This window comes from Armigeres subalbatus, chromosome 1 (genome assembly GCF_024139115.2).
Source record: "Armigeres subalbatus isolate Guangzhou_Male chromosome 1, GZ_Asu_2, whole genome shotgun sequence".
Classification (NCBI taxonomy): domain Eukaryota; kingdom Metazoa; phylum Arthropoda; class Insecta; order Diptera; family Culicidae; genus Armigeres; species Armigeres subalbatus.
The window spans coordinates 237,648,026-237,667,511 of record NC_085139.1 but is presented as its reverse complement, the minus strand read 5'-3'; the positions used below and the strand labels follow the sequence as shown (position 1 = coordinate 237,667,511).

Genomic DNA, 19,486 nt, shown 5'->3' with positions numbered 1-19,486 from the left:
CAACTTTGATTGCCTCCGCTTCAGTGTCAAAACTGTCGAGGTAATCATCGACATAGTGGTTATTTAGGATCGCCTTGCTTGCATTCGGAAACTTCACTTCGTGCTCTCTAGCGTTAAGGTTTTTTATGTACTGGGCCTGACAGGGAGAGCATGTGGCTCCAAAGGTACCGACGTCCATCACAAATATTTTGACCGGTTGCGATGGCTGCTCCCGATAAAGAAATCGTTGGCAATGCGCGTCTTGTTGACGGATTCTGAACTGATGAAACATTTGCATCAGGTCGCCGCATACTGCTACAGGTCGTTCACGAAATTTGCACAATACCGATGCCAGAGGCGTCAACATATCTGGTCCTTTTAGGAGCATAGTATTCAAAGATATACCTCCTACTTTTGCCGCAGCATCCCAAACAAGCCGAATTTTACCCGGTTTCTTCGGGTTTCTTACGGCGCCCAACGGTAGGTACCATAGGCGCCCAGGGTCAACCGATTCCGTTTCCTCCTGCTTTACTTCGTGAATATAGGCTCTTTCGAGATACTCATTGATTTGCTGACGCACGCTTGCTTTTAGCTCAGGGTCTTTCTCCATCCTTCGTTCGAAACATTCTAAGCGACGCATAGCCATGGGAAAACTGTTAGGAAATTGTACATGATCCTGACGCCAAAGTAGTCCAGTCTCGAATCGATTTGAAATGCGCTTCGTGGTCTCCTCTAGGATGCGACGAGCACGTTTGTCCTCTTCCGATTCCGGTCTCTTATCAGCCGAAACTCCGACGCTCTCAATCGCGAAGTAACGATTAACGAGATCATGTAAATCTTGGTCGCTACCTAATTCTCGTCGGCATTCGCAAACGTGCAGCGTAAAGTTTGTGGATTTCTTTCCGTCGGTTTTATATCCGTAGATCGACCAACCGAGTCGAGTCTTACTGGCCAGAGGGTCGCCTAGTTGACCTTCGCGAAGGCTTAGTGTCGCTGTCAGGCCGGCGTTATTCGAGCCAATAAGGATGCCTGGCGTGGCTGCTTCGTAGCTGGTCACTGGCAGACCACGAAGGTATGGGTATTGTCGTACCAAGTCTTCATACTTCAATGTTTGCTTTGGGAGGTTAAGACTACTAACCGTTCTAGCGTCGTTAACAGTGAACCGTTCACTTTTGCCTACTCCGGAGATTTCCAAATGAATTCGTTGAGACTTCGATTCTTGTCGAGTGATGTTGCTAGTCCACGTTAGGCAAAGGGGAAGTTGTTCGCCATCATCGATGCCTAATTGTTCTGCTATCGATTGTTCGACCAGAGTCATATCGGATCCGTCATCTAAGAACGCAAAAGTTTCTACAGATTTCCTTCCAAAATAGTTTTACGGGAAGAATGCGAAAAAGTGTAGATTTTTTGCGGCGTGGTGCGCGTTCAGCCCTTTACCTGCATTCTCACTCGGCCATTGTCCCCGCCTGGATGGTGGTTGGTGTTTTTGCGCACCAGTATGTAGCAACTGCTGATGGCGTTGCCTGCATCCATCTACGCCGCAAACCGCTAGTATCTTACAGGGACGCCGACCATGTTTTCCTAAACACGTGCGACAAAGGTGGTGATTTTGAGTTGTCTTCCAGCGGCTCTCTGGATCCCACTTCATGAATGTTGCACAATCTTTCACCTTGTGGTTACGTCCATTGCACGCCAAGCACAGCACCTCTTTGACCTCCATCTTGCGCGATTCTTCTTCTTGCTTGCACTGTTTCGTAGGTAGTTCGACTGCTGTGTGAGCGTTGAGAAAACTCTTGTCTTTCACACGCTCCCCTCGTCCAGATCGCGCTTGTCTAGAATCCGTCGTGGTTGTGACGTCCGATGCAGCTGCCACCAGCATTGACATGAAGCCGGCAAATGTACGTAGGTCGACGGCCGCAAACTGTTGTTTGTACAGCGCCCAGTTCAGACGCTGTTGTGTAGGAACCTTATCGACCAGTTCTCGCAGTAGCACTGGGTTACACAAATGTGTCAGTTGCCCAGTCGCCTCGATGTGGTCGCACAGGTTTTGAACCGCCATCCCGAAAGTGATGAGTGTTTCCAACCTGTCTGCCTTCGGTGTTGGAGTATCACGAACTTTTTCAAGAAGTGTTTGGATGATTAGTTCTGGTCTTCCAAATAGCATGTACAGGGTTGAAATGACATGAGGGACGCAAGCTGGAAGAAGAAGACGACTCTTCACTGCATCAAATGCTTTGCCCTGTAGAGCGCGTTGTAGCCTAGCTAAATTCTCCACATTGGAATACCCACACGCATCAGTCGAATTCGTGTATGCACTAAAAAAGAGTGGCCAATCTTCCGGGTCTCCACGAAATGGTGGAAGATCTCTAGGCATAACCTGTCTTGCCAACAATTGTTGCTGCGTTGGGCCAACCGTTTGAGGCAGCGCGAATCCTTGAGCTAAATTCACTGGTGGTACTCCCCAGGTAGCTTGTGGTAAATATTGCACCGGATTGAATCTAGGTACGCTTGACAACCCACCGTACAGTTGTCTATCCAAAATTGATGCCGTGGGGACTGTTGAGCACGCTGTCACCACATTTGTAGAATTGACATTCCCTAGCACCGTTGAAGGAACTTGTGTACTAATTGAGAAGGCACCGATTTGTTGTGAGTGATCCCTCTCAATTTGGGTATACCCACGCAGAGGATGATTAGATGGCATTGCAACGTACTGACCTGTAGATGATGTTCCCATAGGAACACTCGATGAGTTACCAGGTACTCCAAAGAGCATCGATGACAACGACTGATCGAGTACATTTCGATTATTGGACCCTGTGGTTATCGGGGTGGAGCTATTTAGTGCGGGCGGTATGAACATCGCCTGTACCCCCACACTTGCTGGTGTGACTGACAGATTTTCCATCTCGCCGATCATCCTACCCAGCCAGTCTCCTGTGTTACCGATCCCAATCGCAGCGGAATGATCATTGTTGCTGTTCGATACTGCACCAGTGATGACTCCTTGTATAGCATTATTCGCGAGTTGTCCCAATATTGTCTTTTTCCTCTGCAGTTCCTTCTTATGGTTTTCCTCCATTTGAAGTTCAAGAAAGGCCCGGTGCTCTTGTACCCACTGTAAACTTGCTCTTGCCTGATCGGTTAGCAGGGACTGGCCTGTAACAGTCATAGCTGCTTCAGCCGTTGTTACGGCTACACGGCACGGATGCTCTGCAATTGCAGCTGGCACCAGTCCTGGAACCGTGGTCGATGGCACTACAGTTGCAGTTGATGAAGGTGTGGCACTCGACGATACCTTGACAGAAGCGGTTGTTACGATTGGCAATGATCCGTTTGTTCCCGTTGAGACACTGTTTGCCGCCTGGGTGACGATGGCCGGTTGCATAGCATCATTTCCGAATAACTCACCAATCCGTGTAGACGATGGTAGAAATGCACATCGTGGGCACATCCAGCTTTCGTTTGCCACAGCCGAGGTCACTCCCACGCATTGGTAGTGATACCACTCCTGACACGTCGCACAGAAAACCATGTCACCTGCATTGTTCGATCTACTGCAGAGCTTGCAGTCAAAGCGGTCAGTTTCAGGCATTCTTTTGTGTCAAATCTTTAAGCTTGTTGGACGAAGTTGTTATTTCGGACCTCCTTACAGAATCGCCTTTTTTGAGTTGCGAACCTTAAAGCTATTCAAAGCAATTTTATTAGAATGATTTGAGAGTAGTAATTTCGATTTATACTTACATTTGGTCAACTTTAACTTAACTAAAGTCCAACAATTTATCTTCTTACAGTGCAATGTACTTTTGATCGTGACCTACAAAACGTCTCAACTGCATATATAGATATTACATTTATTAAATTAGATATAACTCACCGTGCACTACAGTTAGTGTAACGTGTAGTGCAATTAGATCTAATGAATATTAAACAATTCAGTATTCCTTCGTGGATGACGTAAATCTTAACCTATGAAAATAGATTTGCACTATTAAATCGCTAATCCATTGGACATATCGAATGAACCTACAATATTGTCCGCTCAAAGAATGCCTAAACTTTGTATAGTGACTAGGTATATGTTACTGCCTTAAATCCACTGCCTCAAGCAATATTTAATCAAACAAATATGCATTAATCTGTATACCCACGTTATGGTGCAAAGAAATATCGCTGTTTATTATTTCCCGTTTGTCATACGATCCTTTCCTTTCGATCTTCCACGTTGATAGTAGATGTTTATAGTTTTTCGGCCGCCTGCAGAGTCGGATCGACGGTGGGTCTGTCTAGTGCTCTAGCAGTGCTGCCAGTCGCCGTAACAAACACATAATCAGTTAAACCGTCTAAGACGAATTAAGTACTGTCCATTTAATTCCACCAGTTAACTGGTGGTAACTGGTAACTGGTGGAATTAAATGGACAGTACTTAATTCGTCTTAGACGGTTAATACATTCCACTAAACGAGCTTAATATATTTTTCTGACATAATCAGTTCTTATTTTCTCGTGACCAGAGACCTAATACAAGGGCCTGCCATTTACTTAATACAATCTGTGCATATGTCGCAAATTATGGCAAACTGTACACGAAACTAATGCAAGATTGCAATAAAATGTTGCAATCTCTGGTTGGGTGTAGATATGGCGCACAAGACATTCCAAAGGTGACGATGTTGACTCCGTATTCCGCCAGCGGTTGTCCTGGCTCCTGCCACAGCATTCGGATGAGCTTGCTATCGTCCTCGGTTACACGTATCTGCAGATACATCTTCTCAATGTCTCCCGTAATCACAACGGCATGCAAACGGAAGTTGATCAGCAGGTTGTAAAGTGTGTCCTGCACGATGGGACCGGTTGCCAGCAGATCGTTGAGTGACAGACCATTGGATGATTTTGGGCAGCATTGACCACTACACGAAGCTTCGTAGTGCTGCTATCTGCCTTGGTGATTCCATGGTGTGCCACGTAGATGATTTGGATCCGGGGGAATCCTTGAAATGTGGTTGGATGCCAGGAAAGCTTCCATGTATTTATGGTACAGACAGTATTTCTCCGGATCCCTTTGTTACTGCCGTTGCATCGTAGTGAATTGCACCAATATGGCGTAACCGGTTTCCCCGATTGTCGCTGGTTCTTGTTGTTTTAAAGGAAGCCTTACCACATAGCGTCCGTTTGCGTCACGGACTGTAGCCTGCTTGTAATGCTTTTCGCACAACTTCTTCTCATTCGTCAGGTGCGAGCTTGGTTTAAAATCTTCCATCTCCCAGAATTTTTCAACTAGCTTGCTTAATCACTGTTCTTCAGAGTCGATGCTGGACCCAAAGCACATTGGAGTTTTCTGATTTAGGATTGTTGATTCAAAGAATCCGGCTACCACCCAACCTAGGGCGGGCTCTTGTATGATCGGCTTGTTGGGTCCCAGTGATAAGTCGTAGAACACGCTGGCTCCAATCAGCATGTCGATATCGCCGGGGATGTTGAACCTTTCGTCCGCCAACGGTCTGCCAGGATGTAGCTCCCAGTCCGAAATGTCGGCGAATTGGTGCGGAATAGGATCCGAAATCTTTGATAGTACCGCACAGTCGATTCGGATGTTGTATTCGGAAATTCGTGATTTCAGGTCTACCCTGACGGCTTCGGTGATCTTGGTCATCAGTCCGGAAATTCCTTTGAGCGGCAAGTTTATTCGATGTGGTTTCAACCCCAGCTTCTTCGAGAGATTTGCCGTGATGAAGTTGGCTTGCGACGCAGAGTCTAATAGAGCACGGGCGGTGAATTGTTGACCATTTGCGTCGATAAGAACGACGACGGCGGTGGCAAGAAACACAGAGGTAAAACAATCGTTGTACGAGAGTTGACTGGTGACTCCGAATGAGAGCTGACTGCCCTGTGGCGGGATAGATCCTAGCGGCGGTCCTTCATGGAGAAGAGTGTGATGTCGTTTTTGCACTTACGGCAGTCTCCAGCAGTGTAGGAGTTTTTGCCGTGGGACGCACAGAGGCAATTCTTGCAAAGGCCTAGCTAGGCCAGCCTAACCAAACGAATCCGTTCAGCAACCGGGATTTCTTGGAAACGTTTGCAATAGTACAACCTGTGCGGGACTTCGTTGCAGACGGAGCACTTTGTGGGAGTCTTCGGTTCTTTGTGGGTGCTGACGAAATTTGAGCTCCGCGGTTGCGGCTTAGCGGAATGCTTCAGCGTTGGCTTTGAGGTTGGAGTTTCCAACGAATAGGTTCGTTGCTCGACAAATTCCAGAAATTCCTCCAGCTTGGGAGGCGTCTGCTTTGAAGCAATCTTATCCGACCACTGCTGTCGGGTTTCGGAATCGTTCTTAGCCAGGAGAAAGTAAATTAACCGGCAGTCTCGATCATCACGTTCAATCTCTAGCAATGCCCGCTTGATGTCGTCGGCTGCTTCGTGAAGTTTGCGTAGGCCGCCCACCGAAAGAATAACGGTGCTCGGAATTTCGAAGAACCGTTGAATATGATGATTAACGATCTGGTCTTTCCGATCGAATTTTTTTCCGATCGAATCGCTTTTTCAGAATGTCCAATGCTCCGGCGTAGGCATTATCTTCGACCTTGATGTACCGCCAACGGGGGTGCCATTGGGCCAAAATGTGGTATGCCTCAAGTAAATGTTACAAAGCTCTAGTAGTTAACATTGGAATCAAGTTTTAATTAGTTTGGTACAAGCTTGAATAATAAATTTACCGCTGTGTGGGGAAAAAATAATGAATTATGGAAATTCTTCAAAGTTATATGTTGTTCAAAATTGGCCCATTCTCACCCCGCACAGGGGGTGACATTGGGCCAAATGAAATAGTTCAGCGGTGACGATGGAACGATTCAATCGTTCATTCAAAATAATTGCCTACATTACGGCTCTTACCAACTATGTATGGCAAATCAACTGAAGGCTTGGCCCAATCTCACCCCTTTTTTGCGTGCATTGCTCGTTGCTACGAAAAACCAGAACCGTTATATAAATATTAATAAAATTCTATAAAACAACAACAGATTATCGTAACATGATAACCAGGTATCCATTGATCTAAAAACTAGTTATGTAATAGATTTGTGGGACATTACTGACACTATTTTAATACGGGTTCATTCGATCAATAGTTTTACATTCAAATTCCAAGCATTATCGTACGAGCACAATTAGTTCTTGGAATTTGTTTTGTGATTTCCTAGACGTGAATTTTAATATAATTTCGAACCGTTTGAAGTTTTCATCGAAATTCGTAACAGTTTCTGAGATATAAGGAGTTGAAACATTTTTCGTTTTTGGCCCAATCTTACCCCCTAGGCCCAATGTCAGCCCGAACGACGGTACTTCAAGAGGGCGGCTGCTCTTCCCGTAGTGTACGTTTTTAGGTAGAACAGCCTTTGTGCGTTCGTCAGTCGCGGATTGTTGTGCACGGAGCTGACGAACAGATCGTAGAGTGAATTCCACTATCCATAGTCTTCCGAAAAGGTAGGGAGGATTCCCTTCGGAGGGTGTAGCTCGGGGGGATCTAGCGTAGCATTCGGTTCCGGACTGGCAACCGAATTCGAAAGTCCTGACGATGATCCCGGCAGATTGTCTCGATTAGCGGTCACTCGTATAAACTGCGTGATGGTGGCTTTTAGCGGATATACCGCTTTTCGAGCTCATCTCCAGAATCCAGGTGGGTTTCGATGGCCTCGGCGTCCTCACAGAGGCCGAGAATGGAGATTTGCAGGTCTCAAAAGTCTTACCAAGGGAGATGCAAGTTATCGAGCTCAGCGTTGAGTTCGTCGATGGAAACCGTGTCCGATTTGAGCTTGCTCACTCATGTCGTGGACCACTTCAACTTTCATTCCACTGAGGAGTGTCGCAGCACTAACTGTACCATGGTGAATGTCAAAGGCATCCTGTCTACAGCCCAAATGTTTTCGCGTCGACCTAATTTTCAACGATGAATGTTTTAGGTCCCAGGTCGTTAAGGGTTAATTTCGCGTATCACCTTTCGCACTACTTTTCGTCTCAAACTGGCTAGGAATCACTGGTACTGGCAACGGTTTACTACTACCGGCAACGGTTTAAGGCTGCAGAGTCACGGTTTCGAATAAGAACACTGGAATAACGATTTGGATGGAGTATATTTCACTTTGATCACGATTTGATAACTAATTATAATAATTCATGTTTATGTTTCTATTTCAGGTCAATATGATGACTCCGGCCGGAACACCGTATGTACATTAACCGAACAGAATCACATGTATCGAATCAGTGCGCCGTACTTCTTGATGGTTTCAGCCTGAATGCTTTGAATCAAATCGATAGAATTGTGAATAGAAATGGAAGAATTCTCAATCTCACATTGGTCAGTGATTCTTTATTGAACAACTGTGAACTACTCGAATGTATCGAACCTTCAAGTCCTCTTGATTGTGATCATCCTGCTCTAACCGTTAAAGTCACAATGGAAGTAATGCCGGCTTTTTGAAGATATACCAAGTGGATATGATTTAAATTTTAAACAAATTTCATAGGGCTGAATGAAGCACTTCGCCAAACTGATTGGGACATTTTGGAAGCAGCTCCCAACGTAGATGACGTTAGTATTTTTACACAACTGATTACTAGCACCTTGTTCGATTATATTCCAGTTCATAAGCCCACTCCCAAGCCTCCCTGGGGTGATGCTCGCTTAAGGAAACTCAAACGCATCAGGTCGAATTATTTACGGAAGTATTGCAGATCTCGGTGTCCATATGCCAAGATACAATTTAACTATGCGAGCAACAACTATCGGAATGACAATAAACCGGAAGGTACACATTCAGGAATCAAGATAAACTTCAGCGATATTCCAAACAATTCTGGACGTTTGTCAACTCGTAACGCGAAGAAAATGGCTACCAACGAATGGGGACGACAAACTCTGCAACAGATGATGCTTGTTGACAGCTGGGTGACACTACAGGGAACGGGAGCCGGGAAATGATGCGAAAAATGTCGAGAAGGTGCTCCTAAGTCTCCTTTCAAGAGGCTCGGAAGCCTCCTTTCAAGAGGCTCGGAAGCCTCCTTTCAAGAGGCTCGCAAGCGTCCTTTCAAGAGGCCCGGAAGCCTCCTTTCAAGAGGCCCGGAAGCCTCCTTCCAAGAGGCCCGGAAGCCACCTACCAATAGGCCCGGAAGCCTCCTGTCCATATGCCCAGCAGCCTCCTTTCAAGAGGCCCGGAACCTCCTTTCAAGAGGCCCGGAAGCCTCCTTTCAAGAGGCCAGGAAGCCTCCTTTCAAGAGGCCCGGAAGCCTCCTTTCAAGAGGCCCGGAAGCCTCCTTTCAAGAGGCCCGGAAGCCTCCTTTCAAGAGGCCCGGAAGCCTCCTTTCAAGAGGCCCGGAAGCCTCCTTTCAAGAGGCCCGGAAGCCTCCTTTCAAGAGGCCCGGAAGCCTCCTTCAAGAGGCCCGGAAGCCTCCTTTCAAGAGGCCCGGAAGCCTCCTTTCAAGAGGCCCGGAAGCCTCCTTTCAAGAGGCCCGGAAGCCTCCTTTCAAGAGGCCCGGAAGCCTCCTTTCAAGAGGCTCGGAAGCCTCCTTTCAAGAGGCTCGGAAGCCTCCTTTCAAGAGGCTCGGAAGCCTCCTTTCAAGAGGCTCGGAAGCCTCCTTTCAAGAGGCTCGGAAGCCTCCTTTCAAGAGGCTTGGAAGCCTCCTTTCAAGAGGCTCGGAAGCCTCCTTTCAAGAGGCTCGGAAGCCTCCTTTCAAGAGGCTCGGAAGCCTCCTTTCAAGAGGCTCGGAAGCCTCCTTTCAAGAGGCTCGGAAGCCTCCTTTTGTCAAGGTTGGCCAAAAACATTTCTCATTGGATCCCCAACAATATAGATGTCAAAATTCTTGAAACTTCCACAGCAGGCTGTTGTTTATTATCTTGGTTCCAACAGATGTGTGAAAATTTGAGTGACTATTTCGGAACATAAACATAAACATTTTTCAATGGAACCTCAACAATATGGGCATCAAACTTCTTGAAATTGCCTCAGCAGTTGTTTCTGATTGTTTTAGAGCCACCAGACGTGCTGACTTTATAGTTTCCATTGCAGAACAGGTCCCCGTAGGGTGTTAAGTGGCCATAAATACTTTTCAATATAAATAAATATAAATAAATAAAATAGAAAGCTGCAGTTTTTTTGTAATCCGTGTGTTTAGAGCCAAATCATTGCAAGTTGCCTTCTGGTGTCAAAGGGTGGTCCTTGCAATGATTTGCTCTGAAACATCCGGAGAAGTTGCCGATTCTGAAAGTTTATCCTAGAAAACTGAGACTTTTCAGAATTTTAGTTTTGTAGCAATGAGCGAACAAAATCAATACAGAGACTACTCATTCATTCCGGATGGCCCCTAAGTGGTTTTAAAAAGTTCTGGAATATCAGGAGAAATGACCAGGTGTAGAAGAATATATTTTGAAGTTGCGATTTTTTTTTATAAATCTATTATTGGCGTAATGCCAATTCTGGAGATCCTAAAAACTATTACTTGTTGATCATTGCATGACCAACGCATTGACCACCATTGGTCATCTGGGGCTGAATGTCCGGAACACCAGTAAAAACAAATTGTTGAAAATCGTCCTAGAATACAGTGGTTTGTTATGAATGTGAGAGCAAAACTCCGCTAAATGGTCCTCCGGGAACTCCGGAACATTCTGAGAAAAGGTACAATTTTTAAATTCATCCTCATAAACCGTACTGTTTCACAAAACGATTCATGCATCAAAATGAGAAATCGTCTTATGACAAGTGAAGAAACTGCACTAGAAGCTCTAAACAACCTTTGACTGACGCATTGTAGAGCTCCATAATTGTCAATCTTGGGTGATGTTCATCCAGTTTTCATAAACGTTTAGGGTTCCCAGGTCCGATTCCACCGCGTGGAGCAACCACAAAGTCGCTGGCCGTTATCCGGATCTCTGGTGAATATTGTTTTTGCTATTCTTTCTTCCGACATTCACACTAAGTGACCGGCCCTCTGGAGTTTGCCGTATTTTATACGATTCACAATATTTTCTTCTTTATACACTTGATACAGCTCGTGATTTATGCGTCTGCGCCACACTTTTTTTTTTTCTAATTTCTAATCGAGAATTGTACGTAGCACTTTTCGCTCGAAAACCCCAAAAGCTTTCCGGTCCACCTCTTTTTACATCCTAACGAATCAGAGAAAATTTCGTTTCGAATATTCGAGGAAGCCCCTATTCGCAGCAGCAATACGTCTTTTCACTTCACAGGAAACGTCATTGTCACATGTCACATGTCATGTGTTCAAAGATAAACAAATTCTTCAACAACTTCCCCATCAAGCACTACCTCAGCACTAACACCAATAGGCCTACCTTTATCTTTACCCGCAACCATGTACTCCGTCTTGGTAGAGTCGATGATTTCCTCTTCATTAGGGCAAAAGCCTCCACTGCCCTGTGATCGTTACCAATGTAGTCAATGTCATCCGCAAAGATCAGGAGCATATGCGACCATGTGGTGATAGTGCCCTTCTTCTGCACACCAGATCTCCTAATCACCCCCTCGAGTGCAATATTTACAATAAATTTGAAAGCGCATCACTCTGCTTCAATCTCTCCACGGTCACAAACGCGGTTGATACGTCGTCTGCAACCCGAATACTTTATTTCGAGCCATCAAGCGTTGCACGTATCATCGTAATCAGCTTTGCCGTTCAGACATTATCTGCCACAGCTAATTTCTTTTCACTGAATAGTACGCTGCTTTGAAATCAATAGACAGATGGTGAGTCTGCAAGTTGTACTCCCGAAATTCATAAAGGATCATAAATTTAAAGAAAAATACAAAGTAGGAGAATGGAACGGACTTTGGATTGAACCCACGACTTCCTGCGTATGAGGCAGAAGCAGTAGCCTTATGGCTACCAAGCCCGTTCTCTTCTCCTTCTTTTTTACTTTGATACAAAAAAAAATGTTCACGATTACGCAACTGTTGAAAACAAAATGTAAGAAATGACGATTGCTTCGGGAAATCCGGTATTTCCGGGACTTCTTGGTGGCCACTCGGGATCAATGAATGATATTCGCAATCTCGCGCTTAGAATCATAAGGGCGTAACTGTATTGATGGATTTATCTTAGACGATATTTTCCTTTTATCAATGTAGTGAATTGCGGTAGTTTGCCGAAGGTTCATGGTTGTAATGAAGGATGATTGCATCTTCTACCTGAAGCAAATATAAAATCGATGAAGAGAAATCGATCAATACAGTTACGCCCCTATGATTCTAAGCGCGAGCAAAGACTCTGCTTCTATACTGCTATTACAAACGATTTTCGAAAGTTTCTAGAACGAACTGCAATAATTGACCACTGCTCTGGATGCCTCTGCACTTCTGGAGCACCATTTGGGGACCACCAGGTAGCCCTTGCATTAATTTTGCTCTCACAACAAATGACGAATTTCAAGAATTAACCACTGCTCCGGATGATTCGGAGCTTCCCAAGGATAACTTAGTGTCCACCTGGAGTCAATTAATGGCCCTGGACATTACTTTACAACGGATTGTTTATAAGAAAAGGCGCAAATTTCTAGAACAAACTTTCGTAATATCAGATAGAGGCCACCTAGGATCGAAGAGTAGTGCATGTATTGGTTTTGATGTAACAATGTTAAAACAAATGGTTTATGAAAAGTCACATCTGTTTAGAAGAATTTCTGGAATCGATCATATCTCCTAGTGTCCGGAATCTTATGGTGGGTCTCCTGCTGGTTACCCAGCGTCAATGAGTGATCCTTGCATTTATGTAGCACTCACAATGCTAGATAAATTGATTTAAAACAATGAGCTCTGAAAATGTTAATGAACATTCTTGACTCCTCAGGGAACCTATTCCGGAATTGGAGATCCGGGGTGAACTTGTTTAATGAACCTAAATAGATCAGAAATAAACGCTTGAGACAATTTCAAGAATTTTGACACCCATATTGTTGGGGTTCCAATGAGAAATAATTTTGGCCAACCCCGGCTCCCGGGGAATTTGTTCCAGAATAGTCACTCCTGAGTCAACTTGTCTGGTGAGCCTAGGATCATTAACGACATACGCAAGAGCTAATTTCAATAAGTTTGATACCCATATTGTTGATGTTCCATTGGACAATGTTCATGGCCACCTATGACCCCTCGAGGAACCTGTTCTGGAATGGCCAATCGAATATCTCCACTTCTGATGGACCCAAATTGATAAGAATCAATCTACTGATGAAATTTCTAGAAGTTTTATACCCATATAGCTGATTAGCTATCGAAATCCACAATCAGTATCATTTATGCAGGACATGTTCCTGGAAATCTGAATTTTTTAGGAATTTAATTGACCGGATCGAATAAGCCCAAAATTGTTGAAATCGGTTTCCAGTGATATAATCATTTTAGTTTCGTGGGTACCCGGGTACCCTGCCGGCCTGTTAAGGGTGTTTTTTTTGCCGGTCACACAACGGTTAAAAAAAAAACAATTCTTTCTCGTTTGTAAGAATTGTAAGAAACTGTTGTGTCCAGCCTCGTGTCGCGTTTTTGTGTGTATGGGTTGCCCCTTCAGGATTCTCCCAATATGACCAAGTTGAAACTTATTCAAATCATTCGAGCTCTCAAAGCGTCCCTTAAATTCCCAACCAAATGTCCCAAGTTGAATCGATCAGACGAAGACGAAGAGAGGTGAACAAAAATCTATTTCCAAACTCTGGACAAAGCACTAATGAAAGCAATTGACTACCCTATTCTGAAAATAATACTTACCTGAAAAACTCCCGATTGCCTTTGTACCACTTCACCGAGTGCAGCTGCTGTGTTTCGAGGTCGTACGAACAGGACAGCGTAACTGTCGCCCGGAGATCCACGATTTCCGGCACGTTCATATCGGTCAAGTGAAGCGCCTCCACTTGACGGCATTCTGCAAAAGACGTAAACGAGAAGAGATATCGAAATTGGTATAAATTTGGAAATCGTTGTAACTTGGTGTGCGCAAACCACCAATCGATAGTATCGACAGATGTGGGTGTTGGGGGGGGAGTCGTTCGGCAGCGGTGTGGAAATTCCCGGAAAAACCGACATCAACAGTGACAATCAGGAGCTCCGGTGAAAAACGTGACCCAAACACCAACAGAGCTTTCCCAGCAAAGGTTCCCCACTTCGAAATGATTCTGTTTCGCCACCACCCCGGCCAGATATCGCAAGATGCGTATCGGACAGTAAACAAAACTGTCACAGCAATAAGTCCGGTGTCGGCAATCGAGTGACAGTTTTAAACGCCCCGTTGTCCCCGCACGCCCGGTGATCCACCCCCACAGTTACCATTATGGACAACGTCGTTATTCGTTTCCATTCATACGGAGTTTTGTTCGCATTTACCCTCATCGCACCCTGATGGTGACAGAAAACATGCGGGGAAGCGTCGAAATATACACGACTGTGACCGCACCAATCGTGTTTATTGGTTAGTTAAAGGTCGAATGGGCAGATAATATAATGTTCAGAGTTCGAAATGATAAAGTCTATAAAGGTTTTTTCTTTGAAAAAGCTATGTTAATTTTTAGAACGATATTTCTCGTTGTAATGTCACTTGTAGGAGGATTAGAGTCTGTTCAATCTGCTGATCACTTAGAGGGATAATAATATAAATTTAATTACGGTTGAAAACATTTTTTAACCATCCATCTATTCGACCATTTCTTCTACAACCTTTTGCCAGTGGCCCACACAGAGCAGCCTGCTCAATCGGTGGGATGTTTTCGGCGTAATAAATTCCGAAGTGGTTCGAAATCAATGATCTCGGCGGTGGGAGCAAATATTGCTGGCAGTTTTAATTATTATTATTTCGACACGTTGATCGATTGGTTTTTGGTTTTATGACGATTCGGACAACGAGAGCGACGTGTGCCGTTTAAATTGATGTGCTGGTTGCCAAATTTAATGAATGTGAGTTCAGAAGGAGCTATGGAACGCTAGTTGAACGCATTTGAATAAGCTGTTAGGATGGGAGTTTCCTGTTTTGTAGTTTCAAATGTTTGATTATAAGCACTTTGATTCAATTGGGGAATGGTCGTTTGGCCGAAAACCATTCGGCCAAAAACCATTTGGCCGAATGACACAAAGCCGAACAAACCATTAGGCCGAAACCCATCTGGCCGAAAGTCATTTGGCCGAAAGGATCATTAGGCCGAAAGGGTCGTGTTAGAAAGAATTTTTTAGTGAATCTGGCAAAAGTGAAATCGTGCGTCACTGAAACTGCTTCAGAAGTGTTCAGTTGTAAGTGAAATAGTGAGAAGATGTGAGGGAGATTTGTAGGCAGCTTGAATTGTACACTAGAATCTTTGAAGCTGTTGCAAAACCGAAGCAGTGCTCTGGAAATTGGTTTTATTAGGGTGGTCCAAAAAGGAACAAACTTGAAAATTTTATAGTTTTTCAGTAATCTTCTGTTTTCCTTACAGGTATGGCGGCTTACATTTGGACTAACAGTGCTTTCCAAGATCTCTGATATGCTACGATTGCAATAAATTATACTGCGGATTCGATTTTATTATTCTATGCTTCAAACGACTTCAAATTTCTCCCCTGCCCATTGCTCCCTCTTAAATCAATATCTGTTTCCCCCTACCTGCTTATGTTTTACTTGCGGTTTATTTTTGTTTACCTTTTTCTCCCGCTCACAACCCACACACACACTAACGCCCATACTGATACCCTGCTGCTACCATTTTGCCTCGACAACATCGGTTGTTTGCGAAGCGGATGCACCGTGCGCCGGATGCGCACAACTCAACATACTACCTCCCTGTATCTCTGGCGGGGCCTCTGCAACCCCGGAGTTACCGTCCTGGACCCCCAGCACCGCTAGCTTCGTCACTGGCCTCCTAAACTTATACTTAAGCGTCTGCACCATCGCTCATCGAATTCGGCCGACCGCCCCGGATAGACATCTAGCACAATGCCGCGGATCCAGCTCTTCCGCGCTGCGTAGTCCGCGATGTACACCAGATCACCTCATCCTAGTGGTGGCACATCTGTATGCCACTTTGTCCGTTGATTTATTGACGGCAAATACTCGGATACCCACCGAGCCCACACACCAAAAAAATCTCAATTTTATAAGGGACGCAATCCTAACGTAATCAACCGAGATGCATATCCAATCATAACATAATATTGTGTCATATTTGCTTCAGACACCCAAAACAATATATTTGCAGTATCATTCTGTCATCAAATACCGAATGCTATCCATTAAACGCTTCTCATTACCAAATGGCTTAAATTTACAGCAAGAATGACTGAAATCCAAAGCGCTCCGAAACAAACAAAGTGACCCATGAATACAAGATTCTTTTCGCACCAGCTGAGCACTGTTTTCGTTTCTCCTTTTTCACCTTCAGCGCAGTTGCAAGGAACAAGCGCAGATGCTTCCCCATATTCGTGAAATAGTAGAACATGTTAAGCTTCGATCTCCCGTCAGCCAAGCAGGAGGAATGGTAGAGTGGTATCGAACGGGACTCCCACTCATAAGATCTGATGTTAGATTGACATGCTGGACCTTACCACTTTTGCTACATACACTAGTTTTTTTTGGCCGTGTAAAGGATACACATTTTCATAGCCTTGTAAAAATTAATTTGAACGCAATAATGCGTCTTTTGGTTCGCTTCCATATGTCGGTCTTAAATGACATTATGTTACAGGACTTTTGACGTAGGACTACGTCTGTGTTTTCTATATTGGGGTACACTTTACGATTGCGAAAATCGGGGACCGTCACGAAAATATGATAGACTTTAAATTTTAATATCTAAGCCGTTTCTCGATGGATTTTCAATTTTTTTGGACCATTCGAAAAGGATGAGTCAACGCTTCTTTGTATTTATACGAAAATACTGATTGTTAACTATTTATTATCGATAATTGATAAAAAGTTTAGAAATAGGTAAACCAACCAATCACGTACATGCATCACTAGCACAGACATCAAAAATCAATCACTTGCGGGTTTGGATCTTATCCTCAGTTTAAATAAGGTTTCACGCAGAGCAGACGCATTAAAGCGATCGCAGCGGAGCGGACACAGCATCACGGATGCGCTGGTAACATTTTCAACGGAAATCCATCGCATTGGTTATGGTGCTTAATGTGTTGCTGCATATCATTTAATCTCAACGAACCAGCATTTCATATAAAGAAAGGGTTGACTATAAAAACAGTACTGTGGTGATCCCGCACCGCCAGTGCCGATGCTGAAAATTTATTACAAAATAATGTTGTCAGTTAGTTGGAAAGGAACATTGGGAAAAGAAAATTGGTTCTTCTCAGGGCCCACATTTTATGAAAAGAAAGAGTTAATTGCGAAAATGGACTGTTTCGGTGGCATCGGGTTTGGCGTGGTAGTTTGGTTGCTGTTAGTGATTCCATCCATTAAAATTTACTACATCATCTCCCTCCGACGCGCTATCAAATTCGCTATTTACGATTGAGTTTTACACTTTGAAGAAAGTTTATCACCTTCTTTTGTATAAAATCAATGAAGACGCCACCTCAGTGGAAACTATCTATAGCAACCACCCATCGGTGAACGTCGCTCGGACAGACAAATTCCGGGGCTTACGGGTGCAATTTATTAAATACAAGAAAGCTGCTGTTCGGCGCGCGAGCCATTTTGATCGGGTTCCACGGCGAAAAATCATCAAGTGGCGGTCGGACAGTTACAACGCAAGGTGTCGTCAAGCGATTGGATGCAGTTTGTTATTGAAATGGGAATTGGGAAAAAATGGTTCTTCTCAGTACCAACTTTTTATGAAAAGAATGAGTTAATTGCGAACATGGACTGTTTCGGTGGCATCGGGTTTGGCGTTGTGGCTTGGTTGCTGTTAGTGATCCCATCCATTAAAATTCACTACATCATCTCCCTCCGACACGCTATCAAATTTGCTATTTACGATTGAGTTTTTCAGTTTGAAGAAAGTTTATTTCGGATAGTCGAATCAACCTTCTTTTGTACAAAATGGTGGCTTTTGTATAGAATCAGTGGAAACTTTCTACAGCAACCACCCATCGGTGAACGTCGCTCGGACAGACAGATGCCGAAAGATAATGTTTTGTAGTATGGAGAGTCAAATTTCTGTTGTCATTCCTCGCAACAATACGCATCTTAGATAAACAACATCTCATAACCAAATTCAGAATCCTGCGAGAAAATTTCATAGGATTCTTAGAATTTGTCATCCTCCGAACGGTCCGTTTTCTGCAGGAATCCCGATCAAAATGACTCGGGCGCGTCGATAACCAGCTTTCTTGTATCTAATGAAGTAAGCCCATTAGCCCCGCCCTCTAATTAATCGTTATTGGTGCACTTCATATACACACCCATAACAGACCACAAAAGGGCGGAGCTGATGGGCTAATTTATTGAATACAAGAAAGCTGCTTTCCAGCGCGGGAGCCATTTTGATCGGGATTTCGCAGAGAGCGGTTAAATAAGAGTTTACGCAGAGCCCACGCAGCGGAACGAACACAGCAGCACGAAGGCGCTCTGGTAGCATTTTCAAAGGAAAATCATCGAATTGGTGGTGGAAGTCTGCGTTGATGGTCGTCATTCAACCTAAACGAAATAGCATTTTATGTAAATAAAGAGTTGATTACAAAAATGACGTCTGTTTCGATGCCGTGCGATGCAGTGGCGATGCTGAAAATTTATTCCAAATGGTGGCGTCTTAGCGAAAACTCATCGAGTGGTCGTCGAGCAATAACAGCACGAAGTGGAATTCTAACCCTAACGTTTCGACAAGCATTGGGTTGCAGTTAGTTATTGGAAACGTGCATTGGGGACACAAAATTGGTCCATATCAGGACCAGCACCTTCTGAACAGAAAGGGTTGATTGCAAAATGGACTGTTTCGGTGGAATCGGCGTTTGGCGTGATAGTTCGATTGCTGGTAAGCGATTCCATTCATCCGAATAAATTTGTTGCGTTGTCACTCACCGACGCGCGCTTATGATTCTGCTATCGAAGAGTAACTTTCTGTTAACGCCAAACTATTAATTTTGGACTTTGATGAACATTCTTGCATCCCGGATTAAACTACCCTTGTGTAAAATAATGGTACTGTAAAGAACCGATATTTTTCAAATAATGGAGCTTTTCAATCCTCAACTACAACAAAACATAATCAAAATCTTGTGAGGAAATTCCATTTGACTGCTACTGACGCCATCCATTTGAACAAACTCATTGCATCATCTCCCTCCGACGCGCGCTTGTGGTTGTGCTACCAAAGGGCAACTTTCTGTCGTCGCCAAACGATGGTAACCCGGAAAAAATCGATATCATTTCTAATGACTAACGAAACAAAACCAAAGAATCTTGCCAGAAAATTTCACTTTCCGTCGACGACGGCCAAATCGATGAAGACGCCACCTTAGTGAAAAATGTCGTTTAGCTGCCTTAGTTTTTCAAATGGCGCATTATTAAAAACAACAAACCTTTCCAA

General features: G+C 44.2%; 1 protein-coding gene across 1 annotated transcript in view; it reads right to left on the bottom strand.

Annotated features, from left to right (window-relative positions):
- Positions 1 to 19,486, bottom strand: part of LOC134211971 (uncharacterized) — a 358,591-nt gene that overhangs the window by 34,737 nt on the left and 304,368 nt on the right. Inside the window, exon 2 of the mRNA XM_062689401.1 lies at positions 13,752 to 13,905. Coding sequence (XP_062545385.1) covers positions 13,752 to 13,905 — 154 coding nt within the window. The remainder of the gene's footprint in view (positions 1 to 13,751; positions 13,906 to 19,486) is intronic.